This window comes from Lagopus leucura, unplaced genomic scaffold (genome assembly GCF_019238085.1).
Source record: "Lagopus leucura isolate 7727_CA_CO unplaced genomic scaffold, USGS_WTPT01 Super-Scaffold_100052, whole genome shotgun sequence".
Classification (NCBI taxonomy): Eukaryota; Metazoa; Chordata; class Aves; order Galliformes; family Phasianidae; genus Lagopus; species Lagopus leucura.
Window position 1 is genome coordinate 1,642,124 of NW_024962298.1, and position 20,053 is coordinate 1,662,176.

At 51.7% G+C, this 20,053-nt stretch overlaps 3 protein-coding genes across 4 annotated transcripts in view; 2 read left to right on the forward strand and 1 right to left on the reverse strand.

Annotated features, from left to right (window-relative positions):
- ARID3B (AT-rich interaction domain 3B) overlaps positions 1 to 6,807 on the reverse strand; it is a 30,554-nt gene extending 23,747 nt beyond the window's left edge. The window contains exons 1-2 of one of the 2 annotated variants that reach the window (XM_042885782.1): positions 6,726 to 6,807; positions 3,839 to 4,509 (exon numbers count right to left, since the gene is read on the reverse strand). In XM_042885782.1, coding sequence (XP_042741716.1) covers positions 3,839 to 4,420 — 582 coding nt within the window. In that variant the 5' untranslated portion in view covers positions 4,421 to 4,509; positions 6,726 to 6,807. The other variant, XM_042885783.1, reaches the window with a different exon arrangement.
- Positions 6,808 to 6,990: 183 nt separating this feature from the next.
- Positions 6,991 to 9,027, forward strand: LOC122187900 (actin, cytoplasmic type 5). Its single transcript, XM_042885786.1, has 2 exons — positions 6,991 to 7,095; positions 7,500 to 9,027. Exon 2 carries the CDS (start codon positions 7,508 to 7,510, stop codon positions 8,636 to 8,638), a length of 1,131 nt encoding a protein of 376 aa, XP_042741720.1. The 5' UTR covers positions 6,991 to 7,095; positions 7,500 to 7,507; the 3' UTR covers positions 8,639 to 9,027.
- Positions 9,028 to 9,902: 875 nt separating this feature from the next.
- UBL7 (ubiquitin like 7) lies at positions 9,903 to 14,979 on the forward strand. The gene is made up of 10 exons (XM_042885785.1): positions 9,903 to 10,360; positions 10,563 to 10,682; positions 11,324 to 11,406; positions 11,528 to 11,612; positions 12,047 to 12,104; positions 12,566 to 12,699; positions 13,109 to 13,158; positions 13,640 to 13,807; positions 13,936 to 14,058; positions 14,430 to 14,979. Exons 1-10 carry the CDS (start codon positions 10,177 to 10,179, stop codon positions 14,565 to 14,567), a joined length of 1,143 nt encoding a protein of 380 aa, XP_042741719.1. The 5' UTR covers positions 9,903 to 10,176; the 3' UTR covers positions 14,568 to 14,979.
- The last annotated feature ends 5,074 nt before the right edge of the window (positions 14,980 to 20,053 follow it).

Genomic DNA, 20,053 nt, shown 5'->3' on the forward strand with positions numbered 1-20,053 from the left:
CACTTCAAACAGACACGTGAGAGTCCTTTTCAAGGCTGGCTATAGAAAATGCATTCCCTCCTTGATTTATGCCCATGGCTCCGTTTTCATTCTGAGTACAGGAGCGTACAGGAACCTCTCATTTTGTGTGACAGCACTGGAATTCACTTCAATCTTCAGTCACTGGCTGAAAACCTGGCTCCTGCAGTCGTTACCACAAATGGCTCCCTGGTTCTGCCCTCCTTTACGCTATTTGGTGTGACAGATACACCTCCTTTAACCACAGCCTCGCTGTGCTCCAGCAACAACGCCGCGCCGTGAGCTACAACAGCAGCCACTATCACAGCGATGAAGACTCCAGCAGAACCAACCTATAAAACACACGGCAGGAGAAACAGCAATCCACAATTTCAAAACCCATCTTCTGGAAGAACACATTTGGCTTTTAACAGCTGAGAAACCAAATGTTTCACGTTGTTTGTTATTGAAGCGGACTCCATCCGCTCCACCATAGCAAAGCAGAGCGACCCACGTCAATGAGAAATCCAGCCCTGGATATCCCAGATCAAAGAGGCAAGATGGACACTGTCTGAGATTCAACTGTTCTCTTCCTGCACCTTCACCCCCTCTGGATTAATGAGTATCTCCTGAGCAAGACCTCGATCCGCGCAACACTTGAGGCGCATAGCTAAGGCTATGGAATCTCAGCCACTCGCTCATTCCTAGAGCCTGGAGCAAAAGCCAAGTAATTATTTTAAGCTGACTTATCTTAATAAACACCCTGACCTCTGTAAAAGTTTAGGTCAGGATTTTCAGGAGTGACCGGTGAGTTCTGAAACCCGAACGCCAGCCAACCCGACAAGAAACGTGCTGCTCAGAAAGCCAGCGCCTGGCTCTGCAGCTACTTACCTGGCTGCACCTTAGGAAGGCATGAAATATCAGCTGATGCCTGAAAACCTCGGCTTTGTTTTTACATTCCATGAAGGAATGCGGGTACTGATGTGCATGCTGTAATAGCAGCCTTGCAAAATTACCCGTGCGAGTGCCGCAGCCCCAGGTAGAAAGGAGTTGGAGCAAGCAGCATAGAGGCAGAGGTGCTGGTCCTGCCTCCAGGGTAACCAGAGCCACTGTCAAGCAATGCGAGAGCCTGCAGGATGAGGACCCCCACCCCACCATCTGCTACAACCACTATTTGCACCCGTGGAATTAAAAGCTCATTTTTCTTCGGGGACAGACAACATCCTTTGGAGGAGGGCTGGAGGTGGATCTGTGCAGGCTTGGAGCTGGATGAGGAGGGAGCTGAGCACACCCCCTGCTCGCCTTTCCGGGCTGCAACTCCCCAACAAGCAGCTCCACTCCCTCGCTGTTTTGTGCTGATGGGATTCCCACCGCCCCTGTGTCATAAGCTGAGCCAGCTCTTTTGTCTGCTGCCTTGTTGTACAATTATTTACTTGGCTGTCCCACAGTGAATAGAGCCTGACTTCAGCCCTCTGCTGCTTTCCACTTCTCTGCTGTTTTCACACCTTCCAGGCAGTCTCAGCCTGATGCTTTCAAGATGCACTCTTCTCCAACACATGGAGACTTTTAGGAGAACGATTCACACTTAGAAGCAGCAGCAGAAGCAACTTTCACTTCTCTGCAAGCAACAGCCATTAAGCATACCACAAACAGGGCAGGTCCAGCTGGGAGCAGCACACACTGACCGGCCATTAGCCTTCAGCCTCAGCACAAGCTTGACAAAACAATTCAGGAATCGTTTGGAAAACGAAGTGAGGAGCGCAGGCACTCCTGTGCTTTGTTTTTTTCTGCCCATGTCAACCATTTTAGTCAACGACTAAAGAAAAAGCCCGCTGTCTTTAATGTACACATCTCAAATACAAAAAAAAAGCAACAAAAAAACACCGAAGCAAGGCAGAATTAATGGACTATCTGCAGATGGGTTCACATTTTGCCCCCCCCTGCAGCCACAGCAGCCCCCCTACCCGCTCATCCCTCCCCCGCTCTGATCCCATATACTGCAGTTAAATTTTTACTCCCTGGTATGCAGGCTCCGCTGGTGAATGCAAACAAGTTGATCTGCAATATTTACCCTACTCAAGGTGAATATACTTCAGCAGCATCATTAATGCTGCCAGCCTCAACGCAGCCCTCAGGAACATCAGTCAGGTCCGAGAGCACTTGCCTTGCTGACCCCAGCAGAAGGATGTGCTGTTATTTTAAGTTTTGCTTCCTTTGTGCACGCTGGCTTTCACATGAACTGGCCTGAAATCAGAGCCATGCAAGCTGCAATCCACTACCAAAACACTGTTGCTTAAATGCTACAGAACTGGGCCAAAGCATCGCTATCAGCTCACAGTGCATCAGTTGTATAAGGGCAGCTTAGACAATATTGTTTTGCTGTTCCACATCTGCTAAGGGCAGATCTAGCATGCACAGAGTCATTTGTCTTCCTGAGCAGGGCAGGCAAGCTAGGAGCCAAGCCCATCCGCTACAGTTCTCAGGACCCTCGCAAGACGGGCGAGCAGTGCGACAAAGCACAACGACGTCCTTGTCGGCACCCACCACGCCAGCAGTAAAAACAGCCACAAACCAATCCCAAGTTTATCTTTCAGCCTGATCCCTTAAAACCAGAGTCCTGCCCACCCTTCTCCGCCCAGAGCCCAGAAAGAGGAAGCTTTTGTCAGCCATTACGATCCTGCAGATTCTGAGGCAGTTTCTGCAGCAACTGAGCGCCGCGCCGCCCTCATTTCCCTACAAACTCCTATTTCAGAGCAGCTCTTCAAGAAAATGTGGCAGCAGCTGGGTGCCCGCTGCACCCTGTGCACCAGGAAGGCTCAGCCAGCATGCTTTGCAGGCCCCAGTGCACCTCACCTGCCACACACATCCATGTTGGAACCAGCAACCAAACACCGGTTGCTTGGAGCGGCTAGGCAGGAACCTCCAGGCTGCAGCAAGCAGAGTGGGAGAAGCACCAAGGCTTGGGGAGGGCTTTAGCAGCTTCTCCTCAAAGCCCTGCCCATGGCAGAGTAAAACAAATCTCGTGTGTGTGATCCAAACGTTTACAGCCACCAGTGAGCAGCTCCAGCCTCTATATTTCACCGCATTTTCAAGAGGGGAATGGAAGAAAAACAGATCCCTTTTTGTCCATACAAGGTTTCTTAGCTCAGATTTGAAGCAAAACTCAGTTGTGTGCACACTCAGGCTCATGTATCTAGGAAGGAGGGTTAAATCCCATTTTTTTCCTGTGGCTCAATTTCAAATACAGACTGCAAATGTCTCTGGAAGTCAGAGCAAGTTAAAAACACACCACACAAACACTGTATTAACTGACATACCTTTTTTCTAACAAAGAAAAGAATTATTGATCTCTTTCTTGCTACCCATAACACAACACTAGCCAGAAACCCAGCTGAAGTCACCGCAGCCAGGTCTTACACAAAGGGGTGAAACAAAGCGTAGGTGAAATAGATTGAGAGATCATCAGGCAAATATCTGCACCAGAATAAACAGAGCACCAGTCCCATTCTGAATGGCACAGCAGCAGTGAGATAGAAGATAAATGAGAGGGAAAAAAAATCACAATCCTCCCTCCACCTGTCCACACAGGTTCTAACAGATTCAGGCTGATCTACTGTTAGCTAGAAATCTGTGTCTGTAAAGCCAGCTGAGTGCTTGAGATCTCTCTTTATGAGAGCAAACCTGGAAGAGAACACCACAGAAGTCCACACATGCCCAGTTCTTGCCTCTTTTCTAAGGCTATTTCCAAATAGCCAGCGCTTGCAACGGGCCACCGGGCTACAGAAATGCTCAGTCTGCAGACAGCCACCCTTATTCAGAAGGAAAGAAAGTTGGCACCGACCTGTTTGAGCTGCTCATCCAATCTCCAGTTCTGGCGTCCAGACGGGGAGCCGGCATATGGCTGCTTAGTAGTGTCCTTACCCTGTTCTTCTTTGCCCTGCTGTCCCCTCTGGTGCCCTGAGGCCGGAAGAGGATTCGAGGTAGAGGCCACTCTTTGGTTGTGGTGGGCAACTTTGGGAGCGTGAAAATATTTCAGAGCAGAGCAGGATTCTTTTCCAGTCACATCAGCACCATCCTCAAGATCTCCTCCTTCCAACCCCGCTTCCTCCTCCTCCTCCTCATCTTCCACCTCTTCCTCGTCCTCTTCTTCCTCTTCCGGCTCCGAATTCATGCTGCTCTGATCGAAAGCCCGCGTGGCCCCAGCTGCAGGTGGGCCTCTGGCCAAGGGACCGACAGCAGAGCCGCCTGCTGCCCTGCCAGATGTGGCCGCCAGCACGGCCTGCTGCACGGCCAGCTGCTGTGTGTAGAGCAGCTGGGCTTCTCTCATCTGCCTCTGCTGTCTCTCCCTGGAATCCATCTGCAGAGGAGCCTGCTGCTTCTGCTGCTGCTTTTGCAGCTGCTCGACCACAGCTTCCAGCTTCATCCCGCAGTTTGCATGGCTGGGAAAAGAGGGGGGTGGCTTTGGCTTTATCAGGATGGGTTCAAGCCCCGACCTTGGGAGATTGGCAGAATCTGAAAGATAGACAAATATTTGTCCGTATGAATATAAAATGCTTTCATCTTTTCCCCGGGAAGAGGATAAATAGAGTGCAAAGCCAATACTCTTTCCTGTGCAGGAGACCGTGAAACAATCAGCTTCATGTTTAACAGCCTCAGGCTCCAACTTGCATTCAATTTTCAGACTGCTTAATTGTATTTTCAAGCTGAACACATTTGCTATAACCTCACTTTCGTATACCCCAAAGACAGCATCTGAAAGTGCCTCATCCCCATCCTGGGAGCCCGTTTACTGTCAGAATCCTCCCGTGCTAAGCTATGACTTTTGAAATACTGGGTTTAACTGTAGGGTTTGCTTCTTCTGAAAACACTACCTTAAAAGGAGATAACCGTGGTGATAATCTTGACCATATTTCTATTAAGAAACGTGCAAGCCCACTGCATACCACTCATCCCTAAATTCCTTTATTTCACGACTCAACCACGTTCTCAACGCTTCTGATGTCTTAAACACTATTTTTAGCCACTGCTTTTCCCAAGGAGAGCGAGACAAGAGCGAAGGAGAGATCGCTGCAGCCTGAAACACAGCGAGGCACAGAGCAGCTCCTGCCCACAGTTACAGAGCTGCCAGTTGAGTCCTGCCGGTGGTTTCCCTTTGATTTTCTGAGCCAAAGGACCCCAAAGCACTCCCAGATCCCTGTTGTGAAGCAGCACCAGGCTGCTCCTGGGCAAACAGCACCAAAACGCAGGCCAGGGAGCAGCGCAGCTCTGCTCTACAGCTCCCAACAAGATGACTACGCCTTTATCACCAAACACTGGGAGCAGCCCACGCCTGCAGGACCTGCTGACAAAGACGGTCTTGCTTAGCTTCTGCTTTTTTTTAATGTAAGAAGATGCTCAAGCAGATCTCCCTCGCTGCCCTTCAAGGTTCATGGGTATCAAAATACAGCCGGGTGGGAGAAACAAAGGCAGGCAAACCACAAACAAGCCAGGGAGCCTCCTGGCCACCACCTCCCCCCCGCACTGTTTACAACCAGCACGTCAAGCCAACCCAAACCAAGCACACGAAAAAGCAACTGCTCTGCTAACATCCATTTTTAGAATGCGTGTATTTCTTCCTGAATGCAAATACCCCAGCAGATGCCTATTTAGAAGGGGAAGCTTTCAGCCTCCGTTCAGTAACTTCAAGGCTTCTCCCAGATGCTCTGAGTGATCTTCTCGTGCAAAGTGCTTCATTGTTGAAGTCCTTCTTCCCCGTGCTACCCAGCAACTTGTCATCAGCACGAAAAACCTCCCTGATGTGTCTTTTGTATCTCACTCACAACACGACAGCTTGCGAGTGCAACAACAGAGAGTGGATTAGCAGCTAGCAGCAACAACGCATTACCTGGCAGCTGAATGCAACCTCAGGTTTCTCAGGCACAATGCAGCACCTGGCCCAACCCCACGCTCGTTTCCAGCAAAGCAACCAGGCACGTGTTGCAAGAGGAACCATAAAGGGGGTGCAGCCCGGGTGCCTCACGGTAACGAGTGAGCCGATCCTGGGCGAGCAAACACAGCTCGGGTGCAGCACGCCCTGGTATGCGGCCGCCCTGCGAGTCCCCGACCTGTGACAGGTTGTAGCAAGATTTATGCAGAAATGAGGGCTCGGAACCCTGCACCAACCGCGGGAGCTGGAGTCTGGATGAGAAAACACGCCCTAAGCAAGCAGCTAAGTGACCGGGGGAAAGCGGGCAGCTTTAAGCCGAGAGGGAGACGCGGGTCTGGAAATAAATAATGGGGAGGAAGCCGGGGAGGGCTGTGGCGTGGCAGCACCGCGAGCTTTCACGCCCCATTTGCGGCTATTTGCCGACTTCCCGGCCCTCCGCGGGCCGAGGTGGGGGTGTGTGACTCTCAGGCCCCGACACGCCGCCCTTTGTGGGGGCTCGGAACTCTTTAATCACAGCCCCTCATCAGAGGGACCTGCCCGCGGGCCGTTCCGACGGATCTCTCCCAACAAAGCTGGGGCGGCGACGACGACGAGTCCCGGGCACCCTAAACCCCGGATCCGACCCTCCCAAACCGGGACCGAGCGGCCCCACAGCCGGCTGCGAGCCACCCGGAGCCCTCCAGAGCCCAACGGCCGCTGCCCCTCACCTCCGTACCCCCCTTACCGGCCTCAGAACGGCCGTAACCGTCCTCCTCCCGCCTCAGGACATTCCCAATCTCCCGGAGAGGCTCGGGACCGTTACCTGTGTTAGACCCCGGGCGCGGTGGCTGCCGGCCCGATTTGCGCGGCAGCCTCGGCTCTGCCCGCAGCGCAGCGCAGCTCAGCCGCTGCCCGCCCCGGGCCGCCCCGCCTCAGCCCGGCCGGAAACGGCGCGCAGGGGGGTGGTGCCCAGAAACGGAAGCGCTCGCCTCACTTCCGGGTACAGGCCCTGGAGCAGAAAGGAAGGGCGCAGCCGGAAGTAGAGAGAAAGAGGTGGGAGCGAAGGGAGAACGCTAGCCAATGAGATGGCGAAGTAAGCAGCCGCTTCCGGTTCCGGGGATATAACAGAGGGAGCGCGGGGTGGGGCCAGGCATTTGCGGGTGAGCCAGCGTTCGGGTCGTGTTGTGGTGCAGGTGAGGGCTGAAGGGATGCTGGGCCTTTGCGTTGTTCTTTGTGTTTTTGCTGCTCTCTTCGCTCCTTTTCCCTTTGGCGCTGTGAGGGAGGATGCTCTGTGCTCGGGTCGGCCTTTGTTCCTTCGGGTGCGGGAGGGAGGGGCTGCGTGTATGGAGGGGCTGCCTCGCATCCCTGAGGGGAGGGGGGAGGAGGAGCCGGTGGGCCTGCAGCCCTTGGCGTCCATTTCTTGGAGGAAAAGGATGTTTAACTGCTAGGGCTGTGTGCTATTTCTTTTTTTCTCATCCTTCTGGGGGTTCTTTAATGTATCATCTCTTTGTGAATTTGCAGTGCATGAGGATGAGTGTCTGGCCCCTTGGTGGCCCGTTGCTCAGTGTGATCTTTTCTTTGTCCTCTCTCACCCCAGGCTCAGTCATGGCAGATGAGGAAATTGCTGCCCTGGTGGTGGACAATGGCTCTGGTATGTGCAAGGCAGGCTTTGCAGGGGATGATGCCCCCCGGGCTGTGTTCCCTTCCATTGTGGGACGTCCCCGGCATCAAGGTGTCATGGTGGGTATGGGGCAGAAGGACAGCTATGTGGGAGATGAAGCCCAGAGCAAGAGGGGCATCCTCACCCTGAAGTACCCTATTGAGCATGGCATTGTTACCAACTGGGATGACATGGAGAAGATCTGGCATCACACCTTCTACAACGAGTTGCGTGTTGCTCCAGAGGAGCACCCTGTCCTGCTCACTGAGGCCCCACTGAACCCTAAAGCCAACCGGGAGAAGATGACCCAGATCATGTTTGAGACCTTCAACACTCCAGCTATGTATGTGGCCATCCAGGCTGTGCTGTCTCTTTACGCCTCTGGTCGCACCACCGGCATTGTTATGGACTCTGGGGATGGTGTCACCCACACAGTGCCCATCTACGAGGGTTACGCTCTGCCCCATGCCATCCTGCGTCTGGACTTGGCTGGCCGTGACCTGACTGACTACCTCATGAAGATCCTGACAGAGCGAGGTTATAGCTTCACCACCACAGCTGAGAGGGAGATCGTCCGTGATATCAAGGAGAAGCTGTGCTACGTTGCTCTAGACTTTGAGCAGGAGATGGCAACAGCTGCCTCATCCTCCTCCCTGGAGAAAAGCTATGAGCTGCCGGATGGGCAGGTGATCACCATTGGGAATGAGCGCTTCCGATGCCCTGAAGCCATCTTCCAACCTTCTTTCCTGGGCATGGAGTCCTGCGGCATCCACGAGACCACCTTCAACTCCATCATGAAGTGTGATGTGGACATCAGGAAGGACCTGTATGCCAACACCGTGCTGTCTGGGGGTACCACCATGTACCCTGGCATTGCTGACAGGATGCAGAAGGAGATCACAGCTCTAGCACCCAGCACCATGAAGATCAAGATCATTGCCCCACCGGAGCGCAAATATTCTGTCTGGATCGGTGGCTCCATCCTGGCCTCCCTCTCTACCTTCCAGCAAATGTGGATCAGCAAGCAGGAGTATGATGAGTCTGGCCCCTCCATCGTCCATCGCAAGTGCTTCTAGAGGGGCTGCTGGCAGTCACCTGGGGTGTCCCCACAGTGGGGCAGGCATGGGAGGAGGTGTTGCAGGCTTGTCCTTGGGAGCTCTCCCTTCAGCTTGGACCAGTATTGTTTGACTGTTACTTATTTTACGTTCTAATTTGTGGGGGTACTGAGTAGTAGCATACGGTGTGCATTTTAATGGCCTTGCTCCAGTTTGGACCAGTTCATGACTAGCTTTTTAGTGGAGAGAAATGGCAGCCTGTTGGCTGTGGTCCTGGGGCAGAAAGTAGATGAGTTGTTCACATTTCCTATGTAATGCTAACAGGATGACACTAAAGTAGGTTTGTCACCTTTAGGTTTGTCACATCTGACTCGTTTATAGGAGAACAAATAAACTTAGGCTTAAAAGTGTAAGAGTCTTTCTTGCTTTCTTTCAGGGCGGGTATGCTTCAAGGATTGTGTGGTATGAGGGCTTAGAGTCAGTCCTGGATTCCAACTGTCTGCTTAGGAGTTTGCAACTTAACGAAACAAACTTTGGGTGACCCACTGCAAACTGTGCAGTGTCACTATGAACCGGCTGCATGCAGACCATTTTAAGCACTGTTAGGGAGAAAAACTTGACTGGTATGCAGCTCTTGCAGCCCTTCTGTACTTTCATGGTAACTTGACTTTATTTAGAACCTCTTCCTACTAGAAAAGTTAGTGTGCTGGCACAGGTTTGGTGATGAGAGGAGCCTCTCCTTTTTTGGGAGAGAGTGACAAGATGCGGCAGCAAGTATTCCCAGAGCTTGCTCAGCTTAGGGAAGGGGGTCCATCTTCCTGTAGCAAATTTATGCTGTCCTACTGATCTCTGCCTCGATAGGAAGAGCTGGGGGAAGGGCAGCAGCCTCTGGTTGCAGTGGTAAAAGGTCATGCGCTTGCAGCTGTTCATAGGGGAATTGAAGGAGATGCGTCTCCATGGGCTGTTGAGCTGCGGGGAGGCTTGCTAGGGGCCCAGCGCTGCCGCGAGCCCCGCAGCCTCTAGTTCTTCGCTGGGCAGCCCTCCTTTCGCCAAGCAGCGACTGCGCACCGCCACACTCCTGCCCTCTCACCGCCCGTGAGTGAGCCCGCGCTGGCGCGCTCCCTCCTTTAAACCCTTAGCCGGCCGTCCATTGGCTCGTTGTGCCACCTCATCGGCAAGCCGGCCAATCGGTGGCTTTCTCTTTTCCCACACAGAGCGGACTGCATTTCCCAATGCGCACCGCGCTTGTGGTCGCACTTCCGTTTCCGGCGTGACGCCGGAAGACCGACGCAGAGGGGAGGCCTGACCGGGGGAGCCGGCCGCGTCCCGCTTCTGCTCCCGGTGAGACGTGGCGGCCGCCTCTGCGCGGCTTCAGGTGTGCGCGTGAGGGGCTGAGCGCTCGGCTGGGAGCCTGGAGAACGTCGTCTTACGCGGCTCGGGGCTCCCAGTGCGAGAGCGGGGCCTGCGGTTCTTAAGGCGGCCTGAAGGCTGTGTCACCACGCGTTGTTTTCCTCCCTTTCCGGTCCTCCGTGGTCCTGAGGTCGGTTCTGTGACCGGAGATGGCCGTGTCCGAGTGGCACATCGCGGTGAAGCTGGCGGACCAGCCGCTGGCTCCCAAATCCATCTTACGCTTACCTGAGACGGAGCTCGGGGAGTGTCCCCTGGGCGGGTGCAGCATCTCCCACCTCAAGCAGCTGATCACCGGCAAGCTGCAGGAGTCCGTCCCGGACCCCGAGCTCATCGGTAGGTGCACAGGTCGTGGCCAGCTCCTGCCTTCCTGCAGCTCTACTGAGGGAGGGAGCAAACCGAAGCTCTGTGAATCTTTGCCCTGGGGTTTTCCTGTGCTGCCGACCCAGATACAGGCAGGGCGATATCTCCAGTCCTCACTTCTGAAGGACCACAGACCCTTCCTGGGTGTGCCTGTATGTCTTTGTCTTTTCCATAGATCTGATCTACTGTGGCCGTAAGCTGAGGGATGACCAGACGCTTGAATTTTATGGCATCCAGTCAGGCTCCACTGTCCATGTCCTACGCAAGTCCTGGCCTGAGCCTGATCAGAAACCAGGTGGGGAGGAGTTGGTGAAGGTTACCTTGGGTGTGAGGAGCTGCTGTTCTCTGTGACATGTTTCTAGGAGAATGGCATGGGGTTTGGAGGTGGAACTGATCTGTTTGTTTGCACTCCACCACTCAAAGTGGTGAACGGGATTACTTTTACCTTGCTGATGGCAGAAGTGTGGAATGAATCATAGAATTGCTCAGGTTGGAAAAGGCATTAATGATCATCAAGTCCAACTGCAAGCTGAATATCCCTTCTTAAGTAGCTCTGACCAATCTTAGCGTTGCTAGAGAATCAGAAGCCAAATGTCTCATTAGTACAGCTAGAGCTTGTGGGTGTCTGACTGTAGAGTAAAAATGGCCAGTTTAGAATTATTTCAGTGCATTTAATTTTATACACGTACGAAATATTTATTTTTCTGTGCCTGGAAGGTGGGAATGTGGCTGCAGCCCTTGGTGGGCTTGTGAAGCTGTGGTAACAGCTCTGGAACAGTTGTGATCCGTATCCTTCCTTCCCAGACCAATTGAACTCAGGAGAATTAAAGAATCACTGCTGCTATTGCAGCTGGGAAGTCCAAGGAGGGTGTAAAATGGCTTGTGAAGCTGACAGAGGGAGAGCCATGTTTTGAACTGCTGTTTTTCTTCCCTCAGAGCCAGTGGACAAGGTGGCAGCAATACGGGAGTTCCGTGTCCTTCACACAGCCCTGCACAGCAGCCCTGCTTACAGAGATGCAGTGAGTGGGACTTTGTACATCACCTCCTTGGTGTCTTCTGTCTGACCCCCTTTTCTAAAGAAAGGCCCTTAGTGAAACCCTGCCATGCGACGCTGCTGATCGATTCTGATTTCTCTGGCAGGTGTTCAAAATGCTGGGGAACAAGGAGTCGTTGGATCAGATCATAGTTGCTACTCCTGGCCTCAGCAGTGACCCAGTCGCTTTGGGTGAGTCCAGGTGTGACTCAGAAGGTCTGGAGAAAGCCGGATAAGGATGGCTTTAAAGTAAAACAAATATTTCAGGTTGAACACTGAACCTTTTCAGAAAGCGTTCCTGACGTGGGGTGCGATTGCAATCTCATGCAGCCATCTGGGGTGAGCTGGGTGGCAGGCTTGATCCTGCCTTAAAGTAGAGCTGTCTGCATTGAAGCACAGCCTGTGGGATCTGCTGGGAAAGCCCTGCGTCCCGGGGGTGTGGCTGTGATTTAGTCTGTCTAAGAAGGCACAAAAGGTTTCTGAGAACAATAATAGAGTATTTCTGGTGTCTTTTCATGACTCATTTCCTGAAAAACAACTAATTGGCTTTCTTTCCCATGGTTGGACTGGCTCCTGCGTGTCTTGTATCCCATCTCTTACTGGTCATGTTTCCTGGTCTCTCCCAGGCGTCCTGCAGGACAAGGATCTCTTCTCAGTGTTTGCAGACCCCAGCATGTTGGACACGTAAGTTTGTGTAAGCTGGCACGGTGACTAAGCAGCTCCTTTGTTGTAATCCTGTTTAGGTCACTTCCCTCTGGGTGGGAAAAAGCGTTCTGCTGCTTTCTGCCAGTACAGGTACACCAAGACAGAGATGTGGGGAAGGACTGTTCTCTGTTCTTAGCAGCAGATGCTTTGGTAAGCATCTGTTGACACGGTGGAAGCAGGCTCGTCCTCACCTCTAGATCTGGTAGCTCCCAGCAGGGAGTTGCTCTGTGAGAGCATGTGGGAGATGTGTACAGTAGGGGGCCAACGTGGGATCGAGGAGGATCCTGGCTTGTCTGGCTCTGTGAGGAGGTGTTATTGGATAGCTAAAGGCTGTATGGAGATGGTGTTGGCTCAGCTAGTGGGGATGGCTCTGCCATTCCTGCTGTAACTTCCTTGGTTTCTGTATGCACACGATTTGTTCTTCCACCCTGTCTCTCCAGGTTAATACCGGCTCACCCCGCACTCGTGAATGCCATTGTCCTCGTCCTGCACTCAGTGGCAGGCAGCACCCCACTCCCAGCCCCAGAGACGTCCTCCCGTGCCATGTCCTCTGGCTCCTACCGTGACATGCCGGGTACGTGCAGCCTGTGGCTATCAGATGTGGGAGGGAGCTGCAGAAATGATGTGCTGCAGGATCCGTTACGGATCAATCGGTATTTTACTGATGCAGGGCTGAGAAACAAAAGAGGTCTGGGTACCTGAGCTTGGAACGTGCTTTGTGGTTTGACAGATCGTATTGAGAGAGGTTTGTCTGGTGCAGTTCAACCTCAGGGCCTCTCCTGGCTGTGTGTGTATCACCGCTGTTGGTAGCAGATTGCTGTGGCCCCTGTTCTGCACGAGTGATGGGCCTGAACTGCCTTCCATTGACCTGCTGCAAGTGAACTTGTTAGTGCTGAGCTTGGCTGTGTGACCAAAGCCTCCAGTGGATTCTCATCTGGTGCCCAATTCCTGCCAGCATCTGTTGAGTCTTCTTTCTATTGCAGGTGGTTTTCTGTTTGAAGGTCTCTCTGACGATGAAGATGACTTTCACCAGGTAATTCACAGGCTGGATTGGCTGGAACAACTATTGTGGATTTGTGGTAATGGTTTTAACGTTATAGCTCTTAAAGTCTCTAAAGGTTTTCTGTATATTCTCATCAGCAGCGTGATCTGTGGCTGACTGGGAGTTCATTAAGATGCTGTATTAATAATTGTGGTAGGCTTGAGTGCTCTGCATGTTAGGATTTTGGAGTGCTGACATAGAGTCACAACAGAAGAGAGAAGCACAACTCAGTAGCACTTGCCATCAGCGTAAACACCTTTTGTATTCAAGCTGCTGCAGAACCAGAGTTGTGCACAAGTGATGTTGTGTTATTTCAACAGAGGGCACTCCTCCAATTGCCAGATGGTTCTTCTTAAAAACTTGATGTTTGACTTTCAAGAACTGCAGGGAAGGGATCCCTAGCGATAAGCACACGAGCCAGGTGTTAATGGGACGTGGCCACTGACACCAGAGGTCTGTTTTGTCCACGCAGAGCACAAGATCAACACCATCCAGCAGCACTTCTGGTTCCCGCCCAGCTTCCCTTGGTTACTCTGGGGCTGCTGGACCACGGCCCATCACCCAGAGTGAGCTGGCAACTGCACTGGCACTGGCCAGCACCCCAGAGAGCAGTTCCCACACACCAACCCCTGGTACCCAGGTACAGCACCAGCTGCGGGTGTCCTCCTGCCCTCTAAAGCCAGCACTTGACTGAGTGCAAGCCCTATGTGGACCCAGGTTCCTGCAGCCAGTGCTCTTCTGAGCTCTATGCAACTTGTCTCTCACTAGGGTCATTCCTCTGGGACTTCCCCTATGTCATCCAGTGTCCAGTCAGGAACACCCATCACCAATGACCTCTTCAGCCAGGCCTTGCAGCACGCCCTGCAGGCCTCAGGGCAGCCCAGTCTGCAGGTCAGTGTCTCAGCCTTTTCTTTTGAGCTCTTTATCACACTCAGCACTGCGGGGTAGAGGTGGCTCTTCCAGCTGTCACCTGTGGCAGGGTTTTAAGTTGGAAGAAGGGTCACTGGTGAAGAGCTTTATTTAGGTGGCAGGATAGACGTTTGCAGAAGGACTGGGTGGAAGTGGGAGAGATGGGCTGGTGGGTTTAGGGTATTACCAGCAAGACTTAAAACTTTTAAGACCTTTCTGCATGTTTGGAATTGTGCTTGTGAGCTAGAGGGATGGGATGAACCAGCATGGTGGAGTGGGCTTTGGAGAAGGCTGGTTTTTTACTGCTTGGACTCTCGCACCTACCCTTTGCTTCTTTTGTTTCCTGTCTGTAGAGCCAGTGGCAGCCACAGCTTCAGCAACTGCGAGACATGGGCATACACGATGATGAGCTGAGTCTCCGGGCTCTGCAGGCTACTGGAGGGGACATTCAGGCTGCCTTGGAGCTCATCTTTGCTGGTGGGGCTCTCTAGCTCTGGGCAGGAGGGCCTGGACCACTGTATGGCACTGACATTCCTCAGTCTGGGACTCCAGCCCAAAGCTCTGTGGGGAATGGAGCAGCTGAGGTGGCTGCTTCTATCCGTGCAGGTGGGTTGGAGAGCATGGAGCAAGCTGAGGACAGTTCCTCCAGCTCCTGTGATCTCTTTCCAGCCTTCTCCCCATTCTGACCACCATTATTGAGACCTCAGAGCTTTGTTCAGCGCAGAGAAAAATGCAGCTCTTGTGTGCTGGGAAGATGCAGCACGGTTCTGCAGTCTTAGATCTGGTGACGTTCTGTACTGTTGCCTGCTGTTTCGTTCCTGCCCACCTGCCATGCCTCAGGCTATCTCCTTTTCCTCTTGTGGTCCCTCCCTGTGTTTGACTGTATTAAATGGACTGTATTCACTTGCCTGTTGTTTGGGTAGTGATCCGTGCTGCCTTAAATTCTAAATCTGCAAGGCAGGGCACGCTTACTGGGTTGTGGAACCTGGACAATGTGGTCTGCCTGTTGTAGGACTGTTATTTCAGCAGAGGGCACTCCTCTTCCAGAACAAGATGCTGACTATGTCCATGAGCTGCCAGAAGACCACAGCTGATCTGCCCAGTCTTCCTCCTTTAGTTAGGCCTATAAAGAACTCATTGTGCTATAGGTGCTTGCTGAGAAGGTGGCCCAAAGAGCATCAAGTCTCCTTTTCAGCAACAATGTTTCTGTATTCATTTGTCTTGGGCAAAGCTGGTGCAGTGCTGCAAGAGCAAAGGTGCAGGAGTTCATGGCCACCACAAGGTGACAGCAGAAATATGGCAGGGTCGAGGCAGGTGCTGAGGATTGCAGGGTACTGCCAGTGACTCAATGGGAGAGGCACGTTGTTTCTGACACAGTGGGGCTGGTTTGTTGGGTGGCAGTGAATATTTCTCCAAGGTGTCTTCTAATTCTGGGTGCCATTTTTGAAGTTCTCAGGAGCTGCCTACAAAGGCAATCAAACGCACGCTGTAATTAGATGGGAGCTCTGAGACAAATTGGAGACAGAGGGAGACCTGACTTCACTCTGAATATACCATCAAGACTGACAGAGCGTGAAACTGGGAGCTGGTTTGCCTGAAATGCCACCATGTGACACTAGGGAAGCTCAGAGCAGAAAATGGTCCCTTACCTTCAGGCTACCTGTGTTCCCCTCTAATTCCTTTCAAAGCACAACTGTTGTCTGCTGATATGATCTCAGCTATCCCACAGCAAATGCTGGATTGTTCTGGCCAGGATGGCTTATTGACTGCTAGAGTTTAATCCTGTCTGGAGGATTACAGCTCCCAGGAGAAGAGAGACTGTTTTTATTTTTCAATATGCAGGGGATAAGATTTGATGAGTATCAGACACCTCGTGGCTCTGTTAACTTGATACACCCTTCCTGGTTACTGCCTACGTTTTGGAAACCCATTCCAGATGATGACTGTCATTTTACACATACAGAAACTGGTTACTTCATTCCCATCCCTCCTGCCTTCATTCCTTACTTTGCTAGGAATGGGTAGCATATGCAGAGCACCCTCCCTCCCTTTTCTGCTGCAGAGACAAGCCCTGCTGTCAGCTCTCAATCCTCCCAAGGCTGAGGATTAGCTGTATCACAGATGTCGTGGTGATGCTGGAGCTGGGAGCCACAAAGCTCCCCCAGACCTGCATAGAGTTTGCTTTGGGACTGCTTGCCTGTGCCCTGTCAAGTCTCAGCTCAGACTGGGAACAGCTTGGGGCTATCGGTGTCCCCAGATGGTCTTTCTTTTGTCTTTCCTTGCTCTAAAGATTTGATCTCTTTGACTAATGTGTTGTCTTAAATATTTCTTTTTCCCCATTACGTGGGCTATTTCTACTTCTCCCCGTGTTCTCAGAGAGCTGGTTGCTTTCCGTGGAGAGAATTTCTTTTTCTTTCACAAATTAAGTAACTTGGCTTAGAGTAGCACCACATCAGACACGTTCTTTGAAGCAGCTATAGCAGAGAAAGAACTTGGCACTGATGTTGTTCTCGACACGATTGATGCGTGCGCTTCGCTTCCCTCATCTCGCCTGTCTTTGCCTAGAATAGACGTGTTCAGCAAGCAGGCAAATTTAGAGCTGTGGGGAAGGGGGGAGAGGCTCTGCCTGGTCCCTGCAGCGCTGCTGATGGAGGAGGAGGAAGGGAAACTTTGATGCAGGAGGCTCTTGGAGGAGACCAGCTGCACAGCAGCCAGGTGAGCGCTGCCTTCCCGGCTGCTGTAATTGCCGAGCACCTCCTGCCTCCTTGCTCTGAGATGAAAGCTGTGGGGTGTGCAGGGAAAGCTCAGCCTCTTGTCTGAACCTGTCCTGGCTCTTAATAGCCACTGGTGGGGCCTGCATTCAAAGACAGGTATCAAAAAAGAGCTGGAATAAGTGTGCAGAATGCTGGCATTCGTCTCTTAGAAAGCAGTTTAGTTCAGACACTGAATTGCCAGTGGTTGGAGCACAACAAATTCTGTTTTTTTTGGGAGCAAATTGCAACGTGCTATCTCTGGAGTCCTGCCTTAATGTCACTGCTCTGACACCTTCCCTGCTGTACCACCTCTCATCACCACATCTGTGCTTGGGTTAGAGGTGCATCCACTTTGCTGGGGCTCAGCACGTCTGCATCCTGCTTGTGTACCTAACCTTTGTCACATGCTGTTCATCAGCCAAGCGTCTGTGGCCTGAGCATCATCCCGACTGTGCTGCAGGAGCAGATGGAAGGTGTTTGCTGAAAACATTTGGCTGACCCATTAGGAAGGGTGGAGGTCAGGCCATGGTTCCTGACGTAGGTTCTTTTCTTAGGGACTTTTTGCTTCTGACTTCAAAGAAATGCCTGCTTCAGTTCCCTCTTTGCTTCTAATGGAACTGACAAGGGGAAGCAGTAACAGTGGGAGTTTTCAGCAATAACAGTAGCAGCTGTTGATACTCCCATGTTTTGGTAATCTTGTTATTTGTTCCGATGCTTGACCATCAATGCAGGAGTGTCACACACACATGCAGGGGTTGGGATCTAAGCTCTTTACCATATGTGCCCTTCTTTGGCCCTGCTTTGGCCACCTTGATGGCTTTTCCACCACCTGCCTTGTTTCTGTTTGCCTAACACAATCCTGAGCTGACTGTCCCTGTGGGGATCCAAGTGCTGTTGTGGGAGGATAATTTTCCAGCAGGAAGGTGAAATGGAGACAAAACAGAATCTCCCAGACTTGTGCTATCCCCCATACCGTGTGATGCCCAACTTCACCTCGTCTGCTTTCACAATGATGCTGGAGTCTTCCCACGTGTGAAGTGAACACAGCAAGATCCCTTCCAGGAGCAGAAATGCACATTTGAGGTATTCAGCGTTTCTGTGTGGACGTGGTGTTGGGGTGGTTTGTTGGATCAGATATTAAACCTGCAAAGTTTGGAGCTCTTCAGCTTTTCTGGCTTTAATACAACCAGCTCTGAATTCCACTCGCCCTCCCACGTGGCTCTCCCATATCTCAGAAGACATCTTGTTTCTCCCAGTCCAAACAGGCTCTGAGTGTCCACTACTTGCAGGGCTCTGCTGCTAAAGGAATTCTGCTTGTCGTGCACACGTGTGCTGAGCTGGGGGAACACTGTCCTCCCTGCACCTAGATCCAGTGTGGGATGTGTGCTTTGCCCCCACAGCTCCAGTGACACACCAGCTGTGAATGCTGCTTAGGGCAGGTTTCTCCAATGCTGCTGTGCCCAGGATGCTGCACTTCCTGCACAACTTTCAAGGGAGGGAATGACCTTGAACACCCAGGCAATAAGCTTTCATGCATAAACAGGAGCAGGAAATTTATCTGTCATATCCCTGACTTTATTTGTATAGGGCTTGGTAGTTTCCTGCTTGTTTTCAGCTTTGTTCTCAGGGAACACTGAGGAGCCAGGAAATACAGAATAGGCTGCAGCTTTTCTTCTTGAGTTAGCTTTGTGTTGGCTGGGTGAGCTCAACACGGAGGGGCAGGCAGGACGTGGTGGCTGCCACAAGCTTTGGGATTTCCTTGGCAATAACAAAATCTCCTTCTTTCTCAGGCAGAATTTCCAGCAAGGAAGGAAAGTTTTAGTGATGCTGGGCCTCCTGGTCAGGAATCAGGTAAGAGTCAGGGCAGGTGACAGGGCACAGCTGACCCATGTGCCTGTGAAGAGGTGGGAGTCAAACCCTTTCTTAGCACGTTTCCTAATGTTTTCTTCCAGTTTATGACTACTAGTAGTTGTAGTCCTGCTTTAGAAGAATGCTTGGTTTGAATAAAACTACAGTAGACAGAATGGAAATTTCAAAGGGGAGAAGATAAACGTTCCCTGATACATCCTTTGATGCCAAGACAATTGACTGAGCTATTGGTTTTGAGCTTGAAGCTTCTTGGCTCAAGTCCTTCTGAACTGAGCCTGGAAACTTATAAAGGAAAATCAAACAACTTCCAACCAAACATCATCAAAATCCCTTAACAGGAATAATAGTAAGGTAAAATTGCTATTAGGATGAGCCAAGGCTTTCTGAGGAGTATTTCTGAGCACGGTCTTTCTAGCTGGCTTCTGGATGTTCCAGGCTGCCGGTGCATGGAATGGTTCTCCTGAAGTCATTTTGAGACCTCTCTTTCCCTCCTACTTAAATGAATGCCTTGCTGATTTAAAAGCATGATCTACCAAGTTGCACAGGGTGCATTAGCTCAGGTATTGAGTTTGAGGGAGAAGCTGGAGAGACATGGGATTCCACTCCAGGGCTGATAAAAGCATCAAATGGGCTTTGCAGGGTCGGTGCCAGAATCCCAAGTCCTCCCGCAGTGGCCCCTAACAGTAGAGCAGAGTGAGTGGATAAAGATGCACGCCAGTAGGTTTTTCTAGTTGATCTGAGGGTCAGGGAGGTTCAGAGCCAAAAGTGGGGTGTAAGTCGTTAACAGATCCCACCAGGCTTATTTTATTCTAGTTTGTAAACTGTGGTCACTGGAGTGGCAACAGGTGAGAGCTGGGCAGCCAGGAAGAAAATGGGTATTTAATCTCCAAAGCAGAAACTGTTGCTAGTGACAGCAGAGCTCTGTAATCTCTCAGCATGTCACCTTGGCATCCCACAGAGCAGCCTCCAAACTGTTTACCTCTGTGCTAATTGGGTTATTTGCACACAGCCCAGTTTCAGGGAAGGGAGGAGTGCTGGCCATCCTGCTCTGGTGTATTCCTTGCTGAGGTGCAGCTCCCTGTGATGAAACGTTTCAGAATTGCTTCCCAAAGAATATGCAGTTATGCCTAACTCAGTCACCCTGTGGATCCTGTCAGCTGCTGTCTGGCTGGGCAATTCACGTCCGTTTATTCTTCCTCCACCTCATTTTCTTGCTCTTCCCTTCCTTCCTCCCCAATGTCTGTGACTTGATGCTGCTTACAACTTCCTGCAGTTGCTTTTCCCAAATGAGTTGGGTGGAAACGTCGTGGGGATGCAATAACCAGGATGCAGGTGATAAAATAGTCTATGAGGTG

Coding starts and splice junctions, on each gene's coding strand:
- LOC122187900 (XM_042885786.1), top strand. CDS start 7,508: ATGGCAGATGAGGAAATTGCTGCCCTGGTGGTGGACAATGGCTCTGGT.
- UBL7 (XM_042885785.1), top strand. CDS start 10,177: ATGGCCGTGTCCGAGTGGCACATCGCGGTGAAGCTGGCGGACCAGCCG. Junction 10,361..10,562: donor CCCGGACCCCGAGCTCATCG/GTAGGTGCACAG, acceptor TCTTTTCCATAG/ATCTGATCTACTGTGGCCGT. Junction 12,700..13,108: donor CTCCTACCGTGACATGCCGG/GTACGTGCAGCC, acceptor TTTCTATTGCAG/GTGGTTTTCTGTTTGAAGGT.